General features: G+C 37.3%; 1 protein-coding gene across 3 annotated transcripts in view; it reads left to right on the top strand.

Annotated features, from left to right (window-relative positions):
* Positions 1-18,093, top strand: part of LOC104116607 (uncharacterized) — a 37,577-nt gene extending 19,484 nt beyond the window's left edge. For 2 of the 3 annotated variants that reach the window (XM_009627494.4, XM_070199835.1), the window contains exons 6-11: positions 3,940-4,098; positions 4,881-5,246; positions 5,657-5,722; positions 5,865-5,913; positions 6,853-6,976; positions 15,387-17,026. In XM_009627494.4, the coding sequence (XP_009625789.1) occupies positions 3,940-4,098; positions 4,881-5,246; positions 5,657-5,722; positions 5,865-5,913; positions 6,853-6,976; positions 15,387-15,534 (912 nt within the window). In that variant the 3' untranslated portion in view covers positions 15,535-17,026. Of the gene's footprint in view, positions 1-3,939; positions 4,099-4,880; positions 5,247-5,656; positions 5,723-5,864; positions 5,914-6,852; positions 6,977-15,386; positions 17,027-17,514 lie in introns of those variants that run through there. The other variant, XM_009627495.4, reaches the window with a different exon arrangement.
* Positions 18,094-21,187: the final 3,094 nt, after the last annotated feature.

Raw genomic sequence — 21,187 nt, 5'->3', positions numbered from 1 at the left:
TTTAGTATTTTGGTATATTGAAATATCAGAACCTCAATATCGAGGACCTTACCGAATACCGAATAACCGAAAAATTAATACCGAATTATACTGAAATACCGAATAAACCGATACCGAAATATCGAATTAGTTCGGTCCGGTTCGGAGTTATTTTCGAATTTTATGCCCACCCCTAGGTGGCATCGAGATTATGATGGGAAATTCTTACATGATTTGGTATATTTTGGGTGATTCGAGGCACAATGAAAGAGGTAATGGTCAGTTGGAGTTATGGTAGTAGGAGAAGATGCATGCATGGAGTTGTGCACCGTTAGCTCTTCTGTGGTTAGTTTTGAGGGAACGAAATTAGAGAGCTTTTGAGGGTGTAGAGATGAACTTTGTTCAGACAAGGAGTAGTATTTTATCTCTTATTTCCTTTTGGTGCACCCATAAGGTTCTTTTATGTTTAGGAGATAGGGTGTCGTTCGTAGGAAACCATCTCTTTTTGTTGGTTTTCTACTTTTTGGTATACTTCTTGTATACAAGCATGTTTTTGCTCAAATATTGATAAAATTTATTACTTTATCGAAAAAAAGTCCGTTAAAGCTAATGAGATTAGACAACATGGTGATTCACTATGAAACAATGCCTTGTTTGAGTATAATACTAACTTGGCAGAATATCTCCAGTAAAGCAATTTTTCAAGTGGTATGTTTGTTCCTGTTGTCTTACCTTTTCCAGTTTCACTCTTTCTTGGATTCACAAAAAATCTATCTATGTTTCGTTCTAGCTGAGGTTTAGAATCCTTTACGTTCTCCACTGAAGCATAATCACCTTAATCTTTTGTTTTCTCGTAATTCGTGCTTTAGATGCTTAAGTTGCAGGACGCTCTTGCACTTTGCTGCTATGTTATGCTCTCTTCTTCTTTTTCTGCATACAGCTTTATTTTTCATAGTTTTTCTTTTTTTCCTTTTAAAAGTTTTGAGACATCTGCTTAGAGAAAAGACCTGAATGACTGCCCAACATATGTAGCTCGTGATGCTTTTACTCTTGAAAATTCCAATTGTTTCGAGTATGATCAAATAAAAGATTGTATTTTCCATGGACACTGAGTGGTGAAATACTGTACACGGATCTATTTAAGAAAAACGTAGCAAAATAGTCCAAAAAGGAGCCTATAGGCTGATTTGGTATATTTTGGATGATTCGAGGCACGATGAAAGAGGTAATGGTCAGTTGGAGTTATGGTAGTAAGAGAAGATGCATGCATGGAGTTTTGCACTGTTAGTTCTTCTGTGGTTAGTTTGGAGGGAACGAAATCAGAGAGCTTTTGAGGGTGTAGAGATGAACTTTGTTCAGATAAGGAGTAGTATTTTATCTCTTATTTCCTTTTGGTGCACCCATAAGGTTCTTTTATGTTTAGGAGATTGGGTGTCGTTCGTAGGAAACCATCTCTTTTTGTTGGTTTTCTACTTTTTGATATACTTCTTGTATACGAACACTTTTGCTCAAATATTGATAAAATTTATTACTTTATCCAAGAAAAAGTCTGTTAAAGCTAATGAGATTAGACAACATGGTGATTCACTATGAAACAATGCCTTGTTTGAGTATAATACTTACTTGGCAGAATATCTCCAGTAAAGCAATTTTTCATTAGAGATTGGACAGATAATGGCAAGCACATAATGATAAGGAAGTGGTATGTTTGTTCTTGTTGTCTTACTTTTTCCAATTTCACTCTTTCTTGGATTCACAAACTTATGTTTCGTTCTAGCTGAGGTTTTAGAATCCTTTAAGTTCTCCACTGAAGCATAATCACCTTAATCTTTTGTGGTCTCTAGTAATTCTTGCTTTATATGCTCAAGTTGCAGGACACTCTTGCATTTTGCTGCTATGTTATGTTCTCTTCTTCTTTTTCCGCATACAGTTCCATTTTTCATAGTTTTTCTTTTTTTCTTTTTAAATGTTTTGAGACATCTGCTTAAAGAAAAGACCTGAATGACTGCCCAACATTTGTGGCTCTTGATGCTTTTACTCTTGGAAATTCCAATTGTTTCAAGTATGATCAAATAAAAGATTGTATTTGCCATGGACACTGAGTGGTGAAATACTGTACGCGGATCTATTTAAGAAAAACGTAGCAAAATAGTCCAAAAGGAGCCTATAGGCTGATTTGGTATATTTTGGGTGATTCGAGGCATGATGAAAGAGGTAATGTTCAGTTGGAGTTATGGTAGTAGGAGAAGATGCATGCATGGAGTTTTGCACTGTTAGCTCTTCTGTGGTTAGTTTGGAGGGAACGAAATCAGAGTGCTTTTGAGGGTGTAGAGATGAACTTTGTTCATATAAGGAGTAGTATTTTATCTCTTATTTCCTTTTGGTGCACCCATAAGGTTCTTTTATGTTTAGGAGATAGGGTGTCGTTTATAGGAAACCATCTCTTTTTGTTGGTTTTCTACTTTTTGGTATACTTCTTGTATACGAGCATGTTTTTGCTCAAACATTGATAAAATATATTACTTTATCGAAGAAAAAGTCCGTTAAAGCTAATGAGATTAGACAACATGGTGATTCACTATGAAACAATGCCTTGTTTGAGTATAATACTAACTTGGCAGAATATCTCCAGTAAAACAATTTTTCATTAGAGATTGGACAGATAATGGCAGGCACATAATGATAAGGAAGTGGTATGTTTGTTCCTGTTGTCTTACTTTTTCCAATTTCACTCTTTCTTGGATTCACAAAAAATCTACCTATGTTTCGTTCTAGCTGAGGTTTTAGAATCCTTTACGTTCTCCACTGAAGCATAATCACCTTAATCTTTTGTGGTCTCGTAATTCATGCTCTAGATGCTCAAGTTGCAGGACATTCTTGCACTTTGCTGCTATGTTATGTTCTCTTCTTCTTTTTCTGCATACAGTTCCATTTTTCATAGTTTTTCTTTTTTTCTTTTTAAATGTTTTGAGACATCTGCGTAAAGAAAAGACCTGAATGACTGCCCAACATTTGTAGCTCTTGATGCTTTTACTCTTGGAAATTCCAGTTGTTTCGAGTATGATCAAATAAAAGATTGTATTTGCCATGGACACTGAGTGGTGAAATATTGTACAAGGATTTATGTAAGAAAAACGTAGCAAAATAGTCCAAAAATGAGCCTATAGGCCGAGCTTCTGAATTTGATCTAAAAAATTGCTCTAATGCCCTCATCAAAATGAGTTAAGAGTAAAGTGCGACTAAAGAAACCGTTTATGCAGATAAGCAAAGGCCCTGTGCATCAAATTGAAAGATTGCATCAGAAAAGTGATACTCCCTTCTTCTCAATTTATGTGGCAGTGTTTGACTTAACATAGAGATTAAGAAAGAAAGGAGGACTTTTGAAACGTGTGGTCTAAAGCAAACCATAAATATACATGTGGCTATAAATTATCTCATTAAGGGTAAAGTAGGAATTTCAAAATTAAAATGTTTCTTAATAAGGAAGTATGACATTCTTTCTGAGACAGACTAAAAAGGAAAGTATGATACATAAATTGGGACAGAGGGAGTAGTACTTTTCAGAAATCATCTCCTTGCCTTGGAAATTGTTACTTTTTTTAATACGTAGAAATAGATACACACGTATATTCTGTGTTCTCACTCCGATTTTATGTCATAAAAGTTTTTGAAATTTTCATTCTTTTAGCTTATTTTTGGTTGCTTACTGATGTGATTAGAAGTATTTGCATGCATATTACATGCTTCTGATGTTCAGAACATTTTGATCATCTTTAAAAATAGAACTTTTTGGTCATCTCTTTGAAATATCTTACTTGGAATATGAGAGATATAGCAGTCTTATGTAAACTCTTTTGGTTATTTGCGTTTTTGGAACTTTTTCACTTTTTTTGATCATCAACTAATGGTTATTGAAATTTCGTTATTAGTTGTAATGGTTCATTTCACTCTCTTATTTAGGTACTGGGAGGCTTTGATGCATCAAATTATGTAACTGAGAGGCAATGGGCTACTGCTTCAGATGGCATACAGATACCTATATCAATAATCTATCGAAAAGATCTTGTAAAGCTTGATGGCTCAGATCCATTGCTTCTTTATGGTTATGGATCCTACGAGGTGATTAATTGCTAATACAGTTAAATAATGTTACGACATGGATTGGGATTAAGAAATTTTCCATTTTCATCCATTAAAGAATATTTAATATATTATTGTGTAACTAAATGTGGAGTACTACTGTACGTTTTTCCTTTTTTCTTCAGTTTTTTGTTTATTTGAATGAAGAAAGTCAATATTTCTTTGTCGTGTTAGGTTAACTGCACTTAGTCGTGTTTGATTTTTTCTGAACATTGGCATTTATGGAATTTCGCCGATCTTAGATGGAGAAGTTGTGTATCATATTACTTTTTGTACGGATGAGCATTGTATAAATGGAGCAAAAGTTTGAGCAGGCTACGCTTTGCAGAAAAATATTTCAGGTAAAAAATGCAATGTTGTTATATGAAAAGATTGATAATACAATGCACACATGAATTTAGGAGTCAAAATGTCAATTTTTTAAAGAATGGCTTGATTATGTAGCCTATGGGTATTCACGTGTGGTTTTAATGTGAAGTCTTTGTTATACTATCGAACAAAAACTTTCGTTTTTTCCTTCTTTAAAATAGAGTACAAGAAAAGCAGACATATCGTCCTCGGTATAAATGAAAGTTCACCAACAGTTCATGGCTTTCTAATTGAATTGATGTAAATTCTGCTGTTTGTCAAATATGGAATTCGAATTCCTGAAGATTTGTTCTTTCTTGTATTTTCTGCAAGGTTATAGCCCTTAATTTGCTGTTTAATACTTTTAGCTTGACCATTCTTCACTGACGCTGCAAATGTCATATTCCTAACAGATATGTATTGATCCCACTTTCAAGGCGTCACGGTTGTCTTTGTTAGACAGGGGTTTCATTTATACTATTGCTCACATTCGTGGAGGTGGTGAAATGGGGAGGCAATGGTATGAAAATGGGAAACTGTTAAAAAAGAAAAATACCTTCACAGATTTCATTGCGTGTGCGGAGTATTTAATAGACAAGAAGTACTGTTCCAAGGAAAAACTTTGTATCAATGGAAGAAGTGCAGGTGGATTGCTGATCGGTGCTGTTGTTAATATGCGGCCTGATTTGTTTAAAGCCGCTGTTGCTGGGGTTCCTTTTGTAGATGTTGTAACTACAATGCTTGATCCAACTATTCCATTAACAACTTCAGAGTGGGAGGTTAGATCTCTACTTAAAAATCTGTTTGTCTAACTTATTGAAAAATATTAAGTGGCATGACGTTCATTGGTGTGGATTCTCCATCTGAAATTTATTTAGATGATAACTATGAGGATGTGTTAACGACATTGTATCTGAGAGTGCACTTTGGTGGAGGCATTGGGACTTATGTTTCATGTTTTCCCCGTGGCGAAACTGTTAATTGTAGTAGTAAATTTTTACAATAACATGGATCCAAATGTGTTTAAGGTGTGTTTGAGGAGTTGTGAGATCCAAATGTGCTTAAGGTGTGTTTGAGGAGTTGGGAGAATCGAATTATGATGCCTTGGCTCTAATTAACATTTGAAGCACTTGGAAGATTGATTATCTTGAAGTTTGTGATTGACATTTAATCTCTTCATTTGCCACAGGAATGGGGTGATCCACGTAAGGAAGAATTCTATTCCTATATAAAGTCATATTCCCCTGTTGATAATGTAAGTAATATATACACCCTCCCAAGAGAATACTTTAAGGTTCGTGCATTGAGCAAGTCAATCAGGAAAGTACACTTTAGTTTCTTATGTTGTCAACTCAACTTGTCTTTGGCTTTTTCTTTTGTCCTTTTTATTCTCACAGGTCAAAGCACAGAACTATCCGGACATTCTCGTTACAGCTGGTTTGAATGGTAAGTGCAAAGCAAGCCCGCGCAGCAGTTCACAGTTTTGAAGCTATATGATAGAAAGGGGAAAAGTGTATGGGAATGGGGAAGAAGGCTTTAGTGATGTTCATTTCCTCTATCATGCTTTTGAATTGTGGATGGAGTTGGCTCCATTAAGAGTTGTTAGACAGTGATGTTACATGGAATGTTGGACCTCTAAGGCTGAATGTATCTACAATATGAGCTGTGTAGAAATTTGAGGCTCAACATATCTGCACAGCGAGTATCATAGGAATGCCTGCTAGGATATCATACAAGATCACACAATAATAGAGATGAACACATCTAATAGAAGGTCTAAGGTAGTACGTATAGGATATACAATAATAGGTCGCATTAGATGGTTTTGTTATGTCCTATGCGGACATCTGAATGCGTCAGTCATTTGTTGTGTGTGTGACACTGATAATTAGTAGTATTAAAATTCAATGAGGTAGTCGTAAAATCATATGAGGGACATTGTTTATAATTTCTTAGTAACAATCCATGAGGAACTCAGGGAAGAATGGAGTACGTGAAAGCAAAGTATCCATAGGTAAAACCAACTAATTGGGATTAAGGTTGGTTTGTCGTTGGTACATCTACATAGATTCAGTGTATGTCAGGTGTCTTTAGGTGTAGACTTGTATGTCAGTGTAAGGAAAAGAATGAGATATGGAGAATTCCTAGTTCCAGAGTAAGTTTCTTATAGTCCGTAAGTATGTACTTGTCTTTTATAGGGACTAAGGAAGCTTGGCTATAAATATGGATGCAATCAGAAATGGATCAGATCAGACTGATATATATTGGCTTATATCTACCATAACACAAATTTTGTGGAATAACCATGAAATAAAGGATTAATCTTCAGTCACTTGTGTAGATATTTCTACTTTTGATTTAACATGAGGTCTGAAATTGTGACAGATCCACGTGTTATGTACTCTGAGCCAGCCAAGTTTGTAGCCAAGTTGAGAGATATGAAGACGGATGATAATTTACACTTGCTCAAATGTGAAATGGGTGCAGGACATTTTTCAAAATCTGGAAGGTATGATTTTTTAACTAGCTTTATGACCGCAATCTTTTCTATTAGTTATTTTTGCCCTAGATTTATGACCGGATTTTCCTACCAGTGGGACTTACATTCTTTGTTCGGGCCTTTTGTTTAGTTAGTATAGAGTCTCCGATGTGTGTATGATACCGGAATGACAGAAAACCCAGGAGATCGTTTCGGGTCTTAAGCAAACATCTCTTTTTTGAGAAAATTTTACTCCATCCTAAAAATGTAAATATGAAAGCTCTAACCAAAGTGTGAGACGTGATAGGAGCAAAGATTTAATAATGGAAAAGAGAGAGAAAATACACTGATATTATTTATCATAGAGAGATACAAGCATCTCGTATCTCACAGAACAATCAGTCTGCATATAAAGGATAATTACCACACAACATATTACTAGATCTATTATTTATATAATAGGTTGACCATAACTACCCCATAACCAAGTTAGGATAAATATAGATAACTTCTAGTGACCATAACAAACTGCTAAACATATAGCTTCTTCTAATAACTGTAGGAAACTACTTAATCCTCCATGTTTGAAAGCTCCAGGAATTTGAGAAGAAGTAGATCATTATCTTATACTATATTTCTTTGCTTCTTCCTCCTTAAAGAAGTATGGAAGATATGTGGTGTGAGAAATAATACACGGAAAAAATATTATTGATGTATTAACAATGATACAATGAGCCCTATATATAATACATATTCTACTCTTACTACATATGGTACTAGGATTATTTACACATAACTATCTATCACTCCAAGCTGGTGCATACAAATCATATGTACCGAGCTTGTTACACATGTAACTAATACGAGGACCAGTGAGGGACTTGATGAAAATATCTGCAATCTGAACATTCGACTTCACAAACTTTGTAGTAATATCTCCTGAGAGTATCTTTTCTTTGACGAAGTGACAGTCAATCTCAATGTGTTTAGTTCTCTCATGGAACACCTGATTTGATGCAATATGAAGGGTAGCTTAATTATCACACACAAATTCCATTTGGCCAATTTCACCAAATTTCAACTCCTTAAGCAACTGTTCGATCCAGACTATCTCACATGTTGCCATAGCCATTGCTCGATATTCTGCTTCTGCACTAGACCGAACAACCACATTCTGTTTCCTGCTCTTCTACGACACTAAATTACCTCCTACTAAAACACAATATCCAGACGTTGCCCAATCAACATTTGAGTACCCAATGATTTGCTCATGGCCTCGATCCTCAAATAATAACCCTTTGTCTGGAGCTGACTTTATATACCGAAGAATGCAGACGACTGCATCTCAACGACTATCACAGGGAGAATCCATAAACCGACTTACAACACTCACATGAAAGGAAATGTTTGGTCTAGTCACAATGAGGTAATTTAATTTACCAACCAGCCACCTATATTTGCAGGATCGCTAAGCGGCTCCCCCTGTCCTGGTAGAAGTTCAGAATTCAGATCCATTGGAGCGTCAACATGTTTACAACCTGTCATTCCTGTCTCCTAAAAAATGTCTAAGGCATACTCCCTTTGTGAGATCACAATACCTGAGCTAAATTGAGCGACCTCAATACCAGAAAATACTTTAATCTGCCCAGATCCTTAGTCTGAAAGTGTTGAAAGAGATGTTGCTTCAACCTAGTAATACCATCCTGATCATTGCCGGTAATAACAATATCATCAACATAAGCCACCCGATAAATACAGAGATTTGAGGCAGAATGCCAATAAAATACAAAGTGATCAGCTTCACTATGAGTCCTGCTAAATTCTTGAATAACAGTGCTGAAGTTACAAAACCACGCTCGAGAAGACTGCTTTAGACCATAAAGTGACCGGCGCAAGCGGCATACAAGGCCAATAGACTTCCCCCGAGCAACAAAATCAGGTGGTTGCTCCATATAAACTTCATCCTAAGATCACTGTGAAGAAAAACATTCTTAATGTACAATTGATAGAGGCCAATGGTGAACAGCAGCCATGGATAGAAAAAGGCGAACTGATGCTATTTTAGCCACACTAGAGAAAATATCACTTTAATTGAGCCCAAATATCTGAGTATATTCTTTGGCAACAAGACGACCCTCAAGTCGATCAACCTGGTTATCTGAACCAACCTCGACTACATAAATTCAACGACAACCAATCGTAGATTTACCTGAAGGAAGAGGAGCAAGCTCTCAAGTACCACTCGTATGTAAAGTAGACACCTCGTCAATCATAGCCTGTTGCCATCGTGGATGAGACAATGCTTCATCTGTAGACTTAGAAATGGAAACAGAGGACAAAGAAGATACAAAGTATAATGGGGTGATGACAGACGATGATAACTTAAACCGGCATAATGGGGATTAGAATTAAGTGTGGTCCGTGTACCTTTCCGAAGTGCAATCGATGGACTTGGAGGAGACGAGTCCGCAGTAGGAGAAGGATTAGGTGCAGGACGGACACAGACGACAATGGTAAGTCAAAAGTGTTGTTCCTGTGGCTGGGATCTAGGAGTAGCAACACTAGATTCCACAATGGTCGGTATGGGTAAGACTTCTGTGGGGAAGATGTAGAAGGAGTTATAGTAAACTCCTCAAGAGTCGGTATAGGTAAGAATTCTGATATACCAAGATGATTAGAAGAGGTAAAGTAAGGTGGAGACTCAAAATATGTGACATCAGCTGACATTAGGTATCGAAGATCACGTGAAAAGCAACAATATCCCCTTTGAACTCGAGAATAACCAAGGAAGACACACTTGAGAGCTTGAGGAGCTAACTTATCTTTTCCGGGAGCTAAGTTATGAACGAAACATGTGCTCCCAAACACATGAGGGGGAAGAAAGTATAAAGTTAACTGAGGAAATAATACTGAATACGGAATCTTAGTATGGATGGAAGATGAAGGCATCCGATTAATCAGATAACGAGCCCTGAGAACTACATCGCCCCAAAAACGCAGTGGAACATGAGACTCAATTAGAAGTGTGCGAGCAGTCTCAATGAGGTGTCTATTCTTTCTCTCTGCTACCCCATTCTGCTGAGGGTTATACAGACAAGATGTCTGATTAATAATTCCTTGGGAAGTCATAAACTGTTGAAATTGGAGGATAAGTTTTCTAAGGCATTATCACTACGAAAGATGCGAATAGAAACGCCAAATTGATTTTTTATTTCAACACAAAAACTCTGGAATATAGAAAATAACTCAGAACGATCTTTCATTGGGAAAATCCAAGTACATCTTGTGTAATCATTAATGAAACTTACAAAATAACGAAATTCTCAGGTTGAACTGACTCTACTCGGACCTCATATATCAGAATGAATTAAAGAAAAATCAGACTTTGCACGACTCTCAACATTACGCGAAAAGGTGGCTCGGGTATGTTTCCCAAGTTGACACGATTCACAATCTAATGTAGACAAACTAGATAAACTAGGCACCATCTTTTGAAGCTTGGATAAACTTGGATGTCCTAAGCGTATATGAATTAGATCTGGAGGATCTGTAACTGGACATGTTGTGGAAGGATTGAGTGAGTCAAGGTAGTAATGGCCTTGTGATTCATGCCCAGTGCCAATCGTCTGTCCCGTACTGCGGTCCTGCATAACAAAAGAGTCATCAATAAAATATATACCACAATGGGGAGCACGAGTTAACCGACTAACATATGCAAGATTAAAAGGACAATCAGGGACATAAAGAATAGAATCTAAAGTGACAAAGGATAACGGATTAGCTTGTCCAACTCCTTTGGCTTTTTTTTGGACTCCATTGGCTAAAGTAACATTGGGAAAAGACTGTGACTAAACAATATTTGACAAAAGTGAGCGTCTGAGTCCATGACCCACGGTCCAAGAGTAGTAGACCGGGAAACACAAGCAAAGGACTTACCAGTAACACAAGTATCAGTCTGAGCAATAGAGGCTACTTGTGGAGGTGTCTGCTTACTTGCTTGATACTGAAGGAGCTCATTATATTCCCCTTCAGATAAAGAAAACCTCTGGTTACCTGCAGTCTCTGTTTGAGCAATATGAGCATTTTTAAGTGGTCGACCATGCATAGAGTAACACACCTCACGAGATTGTCCAAGCCTACTACAATAAGAACACTTGGGTCGAGACCTTCCAAAATGACCTCCTCGTCTATTCTCCATAGGCTGTGAGACCCGATTTTCCATTGTCTGGGATGCTAGAACAGAGGAGTCAGCTGTTTGTGGTGAGATCACTATGTGATTGGGCGCTGCAGCAAAGCAAAGTAATCGAAAGAATAGTTCATCAACTGTAGGGACAATCAGACTAGCCAAAATCTGGTCACGTACTGAATCAAGGTCATTAGGAAGTCCAACGAGTGTAAGAACTAGAAACATCTTTTGTCGTTGCTCTTGTTGCTTTTCAACACTAACAGAAACTGGCATTAACTTCTCAAATTCCTCCATAACTGCCTGTACTTGTCCCAAGTAAGTAGACATATCTAATTCCTATTTCTTTATATTTGTCATCCGCGATATCACATCATAGAAACGAGATATGTCATTAGTGTATAAACTACGAGCCTTTTCCCAAACTAAATGATATCCCTGGAATGGACGAAACAAAGGCATCAACCTAGAATCAATAGATCGCCACAACATACTACATAACTTAGTATCGATCTTTGCCCACTGTGCGTTGGCCTTTTCATCTCCATCACTAGCCTTTTTTGTCAAGTGATCTTGAATATCTTGACCTTTACACCACAACTCGACAACCGAAACCCAAGATAAATAATTTGAACACCCAAGTAGGGGTTCAGAAGTAATCATAAAGGCTGAATTTCCAGAACATGTGTTGTTAGAACCAAGTACATCAAATCTCGAAGACATCGTTGGATTGGAGAGAGGTCTAGAAACAAATAATAAAATTAATCAACTGTATCTCGCTGAAACATGGAAGGATACAATGTTTTTGCCGGAAAATCACTATTTATGTCGGAAAAATCACTATAGTTGCCGAAACAAATTGAAGTGATCGGAATAAAAAGAAAATATGATGAGTAGGCTCGAAATTGATGGGCGAACACACTGTCCAAAAGGACTTTCGTCAAAAACTGGCCGGAATAGGGTCCACGCGCCGGCGCGTGTGACGGACGCGTCGCCGACGTTAGAGCTTCTAGCCGCGCGTGACAGCGCATGGGAGGGTTTTTGCCGGACTGGTTTCTTAGGATTTGGTCGCTGGGGCTTTCCGAGTATGTTGGTGGTATTGGTTTTAGCACAACACTCACCGACAAAGAGGTGATGCAATCAGATCTATAAAAAGTCGCCGGAAGTTGATGCACAGCGATTGTCCGACCTTTCCGGAGTTTCTCACCGATGCTCTCATACCATGTGAGAAATAATATAGGGGAACAATATTATTGATATATTAACAATGATACAATGAGCCCTCTATAAAATACATATTCTACTCCTACTACATATGGTACTAGAATTATGTATGCATAACTATCTAACTTGTGGCTTATTAGTACACCCTCCTGGAAAGAGGGTTTGTCCTAAAGGGAAAAGTCGGGAAATTTTGCAGCTAACAGATCATAATTTTCCCAACTAGCTTCTTCGAGAGGTCGACTAACCCATTGAATTCAAGTTGAAGATTAGTTGTTGGTGGTCCCCAACGATGATCAAGAACCTGTTCGGGTGAAAGAATGAGCTTGCCTTCATAATTTAATGGTAGTTCCGGTGGCTGGGAAGGCAAATCAGAACCAAGCGCAGGCTTTAAGAGAGAAACATGGAAGATAAGATGTATTTTAGAGCTTGCTAGGAGTTCAAGTTCATAGGCAACATGACCCACTTTGCGAATGACCTTGTAAGGGCCAAAGAAACGAGGCGACAACTTCTGAAATGAGCGATTGGCTAAGGACTTTTGACGATATGGTTGAATACATAAAAGGACAGCATCACCAACGTTAAAAGAGAGATCTCTGCGCTTAGAGAATCTGCATGTGCTTTCAACTTAGCATCTCGAGTCGGCATCTATTCTTCAAGGTCTGCAATATTAGTGTCGCCCGAATGATAAGGATGCAGTAATGAGGGGTCTCGTCCATACACAATTTTGAATGGATAATAACCAGTTGAAGTGTGATACCTAGTATTGAAGGAAAATTCAGCCCAAGCAAGAAACTTACTCCATTGGAGAGGCTGGTCATGGACAAAGCAACGCAGGTATGACTCTAAACAACGATTGACGACCTCAGCTTGACCACCAGATCGAGGATGATAGAAAGCGCCCATGCGAAGACGAGTATTACTGAGGCGAAAGAGTTCCTGCCAGAAAGAACTAAGGAAAACAATGGTACGATAAGACAAAATAGAACGCGGGATGCAATGAAGCCGGACAATTTCTTTGCAACAAAGGCCAGCCACAAATTTAGCAGTAAATGGATGAGACAAGCCAATGAAATGGTTGTATTTGCTGAAGCGATCCACTACCACCGACACCGTATCAATTCCACAGGATTTTGGAAGGCCGACAATGAAATTTAGTGAAATATCTTCCCAAACACGCTCTGGAACAGGAAGAGGTTGTAGAAGGCCAGCTGGAGCTAGAGTCTCAATTTTGTGACATAATGCTTGACTTCCTTCTTTCAAATGGAGACAATAAAAACCCTCTGAAACCCGTTTAAGAGTTTCTAAGTAACCGCCATGTCCTCCAACATGAGAATCATGAACCTCAGACAATATCTTAGCTTTAAGAGAAGCATCATCAAGAATGATCAGGCGAGACTTGTATATAGAAGATTAGACGACACCTGAAAATCCGGAAGAGAAATCGGATCTTTAAGCTTTTGTAAAGAGAGCTCTTTCGTGTAAGGATTTGAGTGTAACTTGGCTTGCAACTTTCCGAAATCCATTGAAACAGGAATAGCTAAAGCTAAAAAACTTGCAAAATGAGGCCTACGAGAAAGAGCATCTGCTCTAATATTTTCACGCTAGACTTATAAATAATGGTGAAATCAGAAGCTTCAGCAAAAGCGTTGTTGTTCTGTCGTGGTAATTCGTTGATCCAACAAGTATTTCAGACTATTTCAGACTATTCTTTACAAAGAAATGACGCCCCAATAAACAATGTTTCCATTTCTGCAAAGCCAATAACAAGGCTAAGAGTTTTCTGTCATAGGCAGATTTGATTCTATTAGAAAAGGACAAGCTTTTACTGAAATATGCGATGGGATATTCCTTCTGCAACAAAATGGCACCAATTCCTGCGGTGGAAGCATCACACTCCACCGTAGAAGGCTGGGTAAAATCTGGAAGACGCAAAACAAGAACTGAAATTAAGACTTTTTAACTGTTGGAAAGCAGCAATAGTATGATTGTCCCAATGAAATGCATCTTTCTTAGTCAATTCAGTAAAAGGGCGAGCCAACATGCTATAGTTACGCACAAAGCGCTGATAATACCCAGTCAAACCCAAAAAACCATGTAGCTCTTTAACACATTTAGGCAATGGCCAATGTAACACAACAACAACCTTGTCATCAACCGCCACTCCTGCAAGGGAAACAGTGTGACCCAGAAATCCAATTTGAGGTTGGCCAAATAGATATTTTTTTGGATTGGCAAATTAAGAATTGCTAGATAGAAGGTTAAAGGTTGTTCGAAGGTGTTCATAGTGTTGCTGGATGGTAGGACTATAGATTAGAATATCATCAAAAAAGACAAGAACGAATTTACGCAAGTAGGGGCAGAAAAGATCATTCATAGCAGTTTGGAATGAAGATGGATCATTATCAAGCCATAAGGCATGACGATATACTCATAGTAGCCAGAATGAGTGCGAAAAGTAGTTTTAGGAATGTCCGAAGGATTTACACGAATTTGATGGTAGCCTGAACGTAAATCTACCTTAAGAATATGGTTGACCCATGGAGTTCATCAAGTAGTTCATCGATGTTGGGTATAAGGTATTTATCTGGGATAGTGATTTGGTTAAGGCTGCAGTAGTCAACACACATACGCCAACTATTATCTTTTTTCTTAACTAATAGGACAGGACTCGCAAATGGGCTGGAACTAGGAAGAATGAATCCAGATTGCAACAAGATAGAGACTTGTTTTTCAATTTCAGATTTTTGGGAGAAAGGATAATGATATGGACGTAGATTGGGAGGTTTTGAGTTAGGAAGTAAAGGGATAGAATGGGTGAAATTGCAAAAAGGGGGCAGGGAATTAGGTTATGAAAACACACTGTTAAACTCAATGAGGAGCTGTTGCATCAATTGTGAAGTAGGGATATTACCTAAAAAGATTGAAAATATGTTGTTGTGTCTGTTTTATGAGGAACACCTTGCCGTTAGTATTTTTTCCCATTTATTGGAAGATTAGAAACATCTCGTTCCAATTCGCTTGTACTGTGTTCAGGGATGCTAGCCATTGTATACCCAGCATAATGTTTGTGCCGCCAAAGAAAAAGGGGAAAAAATCTTGCGTGATGGCCAAATCAGAAAGCTCTACTTACAGGCCCTTACAAACTCTGTTGCATTTGACAATTTTACCATTGCCTATCTGAACAACAAAGGTGGGAAGATCTTGGACAGCCAACTCAAGTTCTGTGACAATTCCTTTTGCTACAAAATAATGCGTAGAGCCAGTGTCCACCAACATCAACACTTTACGCCCACAAAGAGTGCCTTGAAGCTTCAAAGTGGTTGTTGATTGAGAATGGAAGAACTTTCGAGTGGTTGTTGAGGATGTTCGTGAAGCTGAAGGCTTGTTTTGCAAATTCCTGCCTATACTCAAGCACCGTTCCAGAATATAGAAGCCACATCAACCTTGCAATCTTTAGGCATTTGATAGTACTGAAAATACTTCTCTGCTTTCAGAATCCAACCTCGAGGATCACCTCTCTCATACTTCGAAAATTCCATTTTTGTCTGCGAATGACGGGAAGTTTCTCGATGCCACCAAGTGATATCAACCTCGCCATCCTCTGGTGCTTTAGCTTTCCCTTTTATTGTTGTGATCTCCATTGTTATCGCCTGCACCATGCTGGTTCTGACTGTTTTGTGCCTTTAAGACAGCGACATCAGTGGCCAAAGCATCTGTGGCCTCCAATTTCGTTGCTATAGTCGTCAATTGTTGGGTGATCGGATCAACAGTCAGAATGATGAGTTTGCTGTGGGAGCGTTGGTCCGTGTGTTCACCATGGCAGATCTTACTGCTGTGATACCAATGATAGGAGCAGAGATTTTTATAATGGAAATAGAGAAAGAAAATACACTGATATTATTAATAATAGAGAGACACAAACATCTCATATTTTACAGAACAATCTGTCTACATATAAAGGATAATTACCATATACCTACACATTACAAGATCTATTATTTATATAATAGGCTGACCATAACTATTCCATAACTAAGTTAGGATAAAGATAGATATCTTCTACTAACCTTAATAAATTGCTAACAAATAGCTTCTTCTAATAACCGTAGGAAACTGCTTAATCCTCCATGTTTGGAAGCTCCAGGAATTTGAGAAGAAGCAGATCATTATCTTCTCCTATATTTCTTTGCTTCTTCCTCTTTGAATATGTATGGAAGATACATGGCTTATCAAGATTTTTTCTGGATCTGAAGTATATTTCTGCTTTCTGGAATTAAGATCATAGTCTCATACTAATGCTATTAAAAGCCATCTATTCGACACATAAAGCAATGAAGCATAAGTGAGGGGTCCTCGCTCCACGCCGGTGAAGCGAAGCAACTTCAAAGTAAACGTGCTCTTCATACAGTAGGGCCGAAACCGATGTCTTTTTTTCTTTTCCATTTTGACTTTAAAAGGTTAAAGAATATATAAAAGAGGAAAAAAGGCCTTTTCCTATCTAAGGACTTGGATTCCCTTCTTGAGATAATGCTTCGGTGTTCTCTTTTTTTGATGAAGTAATGAAATTTTATTGATATGCATCCAGTGCATGCAAAGAAGTACATCTCATCAGAAGTACAATTCAGGCAAAATACAACATTATCTACAATGTTCTTTTTATACCAATAAAAAAGATTCACTAAATATCTTTCTTTTAGGACGGACGAAGTCATTGAAATTCCTTCAAAGTTTTTCGGGTTTTATAAGTAAGAAAATTCCTAATTCTTAACTGTCTGTTATTTTTGCATTATGACAATTTGAAAATTTGTAAATGGTCCGATGGAAAATGGAGAATGCACAAAGTTGAGTGAGATAATTCGTAAATAGCTTCTCCAAGTCATTCATATTTCCATTTGCCCAAGTTTCCTGCCGAACTCTCTGTGTTTAAGGCACAAAATGGAGTAACAAGAATTTGATTGTGAGAACCCAGTTTCACGATATAGTTCATAATCATTGCATGTGGTTTTCGTATTTTCATTCCACTTTCAAACTAAAATCTATAGAGTTCCATTCTCTTTTAGCAATTGTCATACAAGAAATTTTTTCAAAAAAGGAGAAACATAGAGAAAATCATACATCTAGTTTTGTCACAGTTTTAAACTTACTTCCTTGTCTGGTGCAGATTTGAGAAGCTCCAGGAGGATGCCTTTACGTACACTTTCATACTCAATGCTTTGACTGATCAGCAATGATGAATCGTGTGGTTGATATCCTCCTATTTTTTAAACAATTCTTAAAATTAATCCTTTCTTTTTGGATTAGTTTTGGTTCAAAATCTGATGGTTTGTCCTCTTCATTTTGACTTTGATTGACTTCTACTCTTTCCAAAACGGATGGCGGTCTACATTATTTTGACTTTCTTTTTTCTGATTGCTGCCTTGTTCTGTTTGTTGGATCTGATTGATTTCCACAGTGGATTTAGAAAATGCCGGTGTAATGCATGCAATGCCCATCTATGGGTAATTCTTAACTCGAATCAACAAAAGCTGAGGGATAATTCTCTTATGGGTAATAGCGGTTTAATCAAAGAGAACCTTTGCTAATGTGGTGTGATCCAAATATCAAAGGCTTCATATCTAAAATTATACCAGAATTTGTCCTGGTTTCTAAAGTTGGTCTATTGACATCCGTTTTTTTCTTCATTTTAATGCATGTATTTGATGAAATGACTATTAATAAACACATTCGTTTTTTTCTTGTTCGGATTTTTGTCAGGAATAAACATACCATGACTCTAGTGATGATAACGATTCACATGCGGACATTACTAACTCGTAGGATAGAACCATTATGTCCCTATTTTGGTCCTAAGATACAGGATCCAATGAAGATATGAACAATATAGAGTATTAGTTGAATGAGACAGCTATGAGGAGAGAATTTGTGGGGCAAAACAAGGCACAAACTGTAACGATTCCCATGGTGGAATCGTCATGAAACTTGAAAGGAAAAGAAAAAGAAAAGCTGAAGAAAAATACAATGGAAGAAGATAACAATTTCATTAACATAGCTGGAAAAGCAACGAGTACAAAAGGATATAAAGGAATGCAAAAACACTTCTTAACAACAAATAACTAAGGACTGAATTTGACAATAAGTAAACTAATGACCCAAGAACTGTAATTAATTAAGCCTTAGAGACTAAATATCTAAAGACCAGTATTTATATTCGATATCCATCTCTATCATTATATCCCATCCCTCTTGACAGAACCTTGTCCTCAAGGTTCATAGATCTGGATTCCTTGAACTTGTGTTGCCCATTTAATGATATTTATATACACCTACATATGCTCTAAAACATCACTCCAATTGCTAAGGCCAATGCACCAATATGTTTTAACGCAGGAGGAATCATCATCATCTTGCATTGTTGCACTGTTGCCCCAATCCTATGTGTAGCTATGGCAGCACTATTTGAAGATGTCAGGGCACCGTATATTTTGAAATAATAATTATCTCTACAAGGATGACCAAATATTAATGCATCAGTTTTACTCCCAAATAGAGGTGACACTTGCAACCCGATGCATCAGTGAAGCCACCATCCGATTTCATCCTAATTATCACAAAGAGAACTCCACCTGCTAATAAATTCATTAAAGCATGAGACATTATTATTTTTCCCAACAACTCATCTGTTATCTTAGAGTGTTCAATAGCCACAACAATCATCAAAGGTTAAAGGTCCATGGATACTTGTTTAAATGACACAAGTTCTGCTTGACGAACAATTCTCCGTTCATCAAAGACAGACAAAATCTTCAACCAAGCATCCTACTGTTCTGAAAATTAAGAGCAACTGGACAAGTCCCAGTATGCTAGAAATTAATACATTATGGAGTTGGAAAAAATGGTTGACGTGTTCCCATGATAAGGCTAAAAGATGATCAAAGTAGAGAAAGTGAACAGTATTAAGAAAAGTTACCACTACCAACCAAATTTGAAGTAGTGCCCAAATAAGAGCAATCATAGTCACTATCACAGTAGCTTGCATGAACAAAGACAGTTGATCATTGGAAACAAGCAGAACTTGTTATCATTTGTCAAGCGCATAAACTGATTACCAAAACGAATATCCTCTACATTATACCACCCAATTACTTTGGTCCGAAGAAAAAAATTAACCTGGCATTTGCAAGGTTCACTAGTAAGCCTTGGAGAACACAGTAAGGAGAAAACTCTTGCTCTATATAATAGCCTTCCATTTTTCCCTTGAGAATACATGAAATAGGAACAGTGAAAAGTCTGTTAGCAACCTTCTTACTCAACTGCTCAGTCATGGAACTTCTTATTTTCTCTACTGAACATCGACGAGGCCAATGTGCATAGGAATTCTTGCTCGTGCTTTGTCAAATTATAACATATCGTCCCACAGAGATTGGAACATCTATGCTACGGATTTAGATTATCTTAATTACTATTTAGGAGAATCGAATTTATGAGTGAGTGAAAGTTTTAAGATTTTTAAAGGCAAAGAACTAATTGAGTAGAAATAATAAGAAAGCATTGGGAATCCTTGAAGCCACTTGATAAGATTAATATAATATGATTCAAACACTAATACTTATTTCTCGAAAGAATAATTGCTTATTCCTAATACAATTATGTTTTTTCACTTTAAAGTAACTATCTAAAAACACCTCTTCCGATTAGTGTAATTAAATATTTTACAATTAGTGATGATAAGAACATAAATATTTTCTTGCCTGAGTTGTACCAATAATAACAAAAACCTATCTTCCTTTAGTTGTATTTAGCTATTTTCCAGACTATGTTAGTCTCGGTATTGTCAGGCAAATTGTACTAGATGCTCATGACTAGTGACATCCCGATGCCGGGCTTTTCTTTTCCGCACTTTTATTTTGATTTGAACTCCTTTACGAAGGTTTTTATGTTAAATAGCCTTGAGATTATCTTTGAAATAAAAATATCAGTTTGTATTGAAAAAAGGAGTCGGCTTGCCTAGTTCCACGATAGGCGCCATCACGACAAGGGTTAGTTTGGGTCGTGACAGAAAGGGGTACAAGATACGGTAACTACAACAGGAGATGATAACAAGAATCAGTCAATAAACCTTTAACCAACAAAATGAACAAAACATAATGAATAAAGCTGCACGACATCACCCTTTGTGCTTTTACTCTCAGCCTCACCATGAAACAGTAATAATGGTACGACATCACCCTTCGTGCTTTTACTCTCAATCTCACCATATAATGATAAATATGGAACGGCATCACCCTTCATGCTTTTACTCTCAATTCCATCATGAAACAATAAATACGGCATGACATCACCCTTCGTGCATTAACTCTCATATATGGCACGGTATCACCCTTCATGCATTAACTCTCGAATACGGCACGACATCACCCTTTGTGCATTAACACTCTCCCTTACCATGTAACAATGAACATATAACAACAAGGAGATAGAATAAGCAAGATCAAGTCTTATGTCAACAATGGTTCCATAACAACAATCTCTTCTTCAGAAACAATATTCAGTTATCATGGATAGACCATAAATGCGGAAAGAATGATCAATTTAGTAATTAACTAGTCTAAGCATGGATATCATGATCAAAGAAAGAATAAATGATAAGAAACAAGTCCCACCCGCATGCTTTAACCCAACAACAACGCATAAGTACTCGTCACCTCACATATACGTTGAACCCAATATTTAAACAAGTAGCACATAGCAAACAAGCCCTAATCTCTCAAGTCAAGGTTAACCATGACACTTACCTCGCTCCCAAAGATCAACTCAAAGCTCAACCACGGCTTTGC

Source organism: Nicotiana tomentosiformis, chromosome 4 (assembly GCF_000390325.3).
Source record: "Nicotiana tomentosiformis chromosome 4, ASM39032v3, whole genome shotgun sequence".
NCBI lineage: Eukaryota > Viridiplantae > Streptophyta > Magnoliopsida > Solanales > Solanaceae > Nicotiana > Nicotiana tomentosiformis.
Note: the sequence above shows the minus strand (reverse complement) of the source record. Positions and strands in the feature narration are given on the sequence as shown.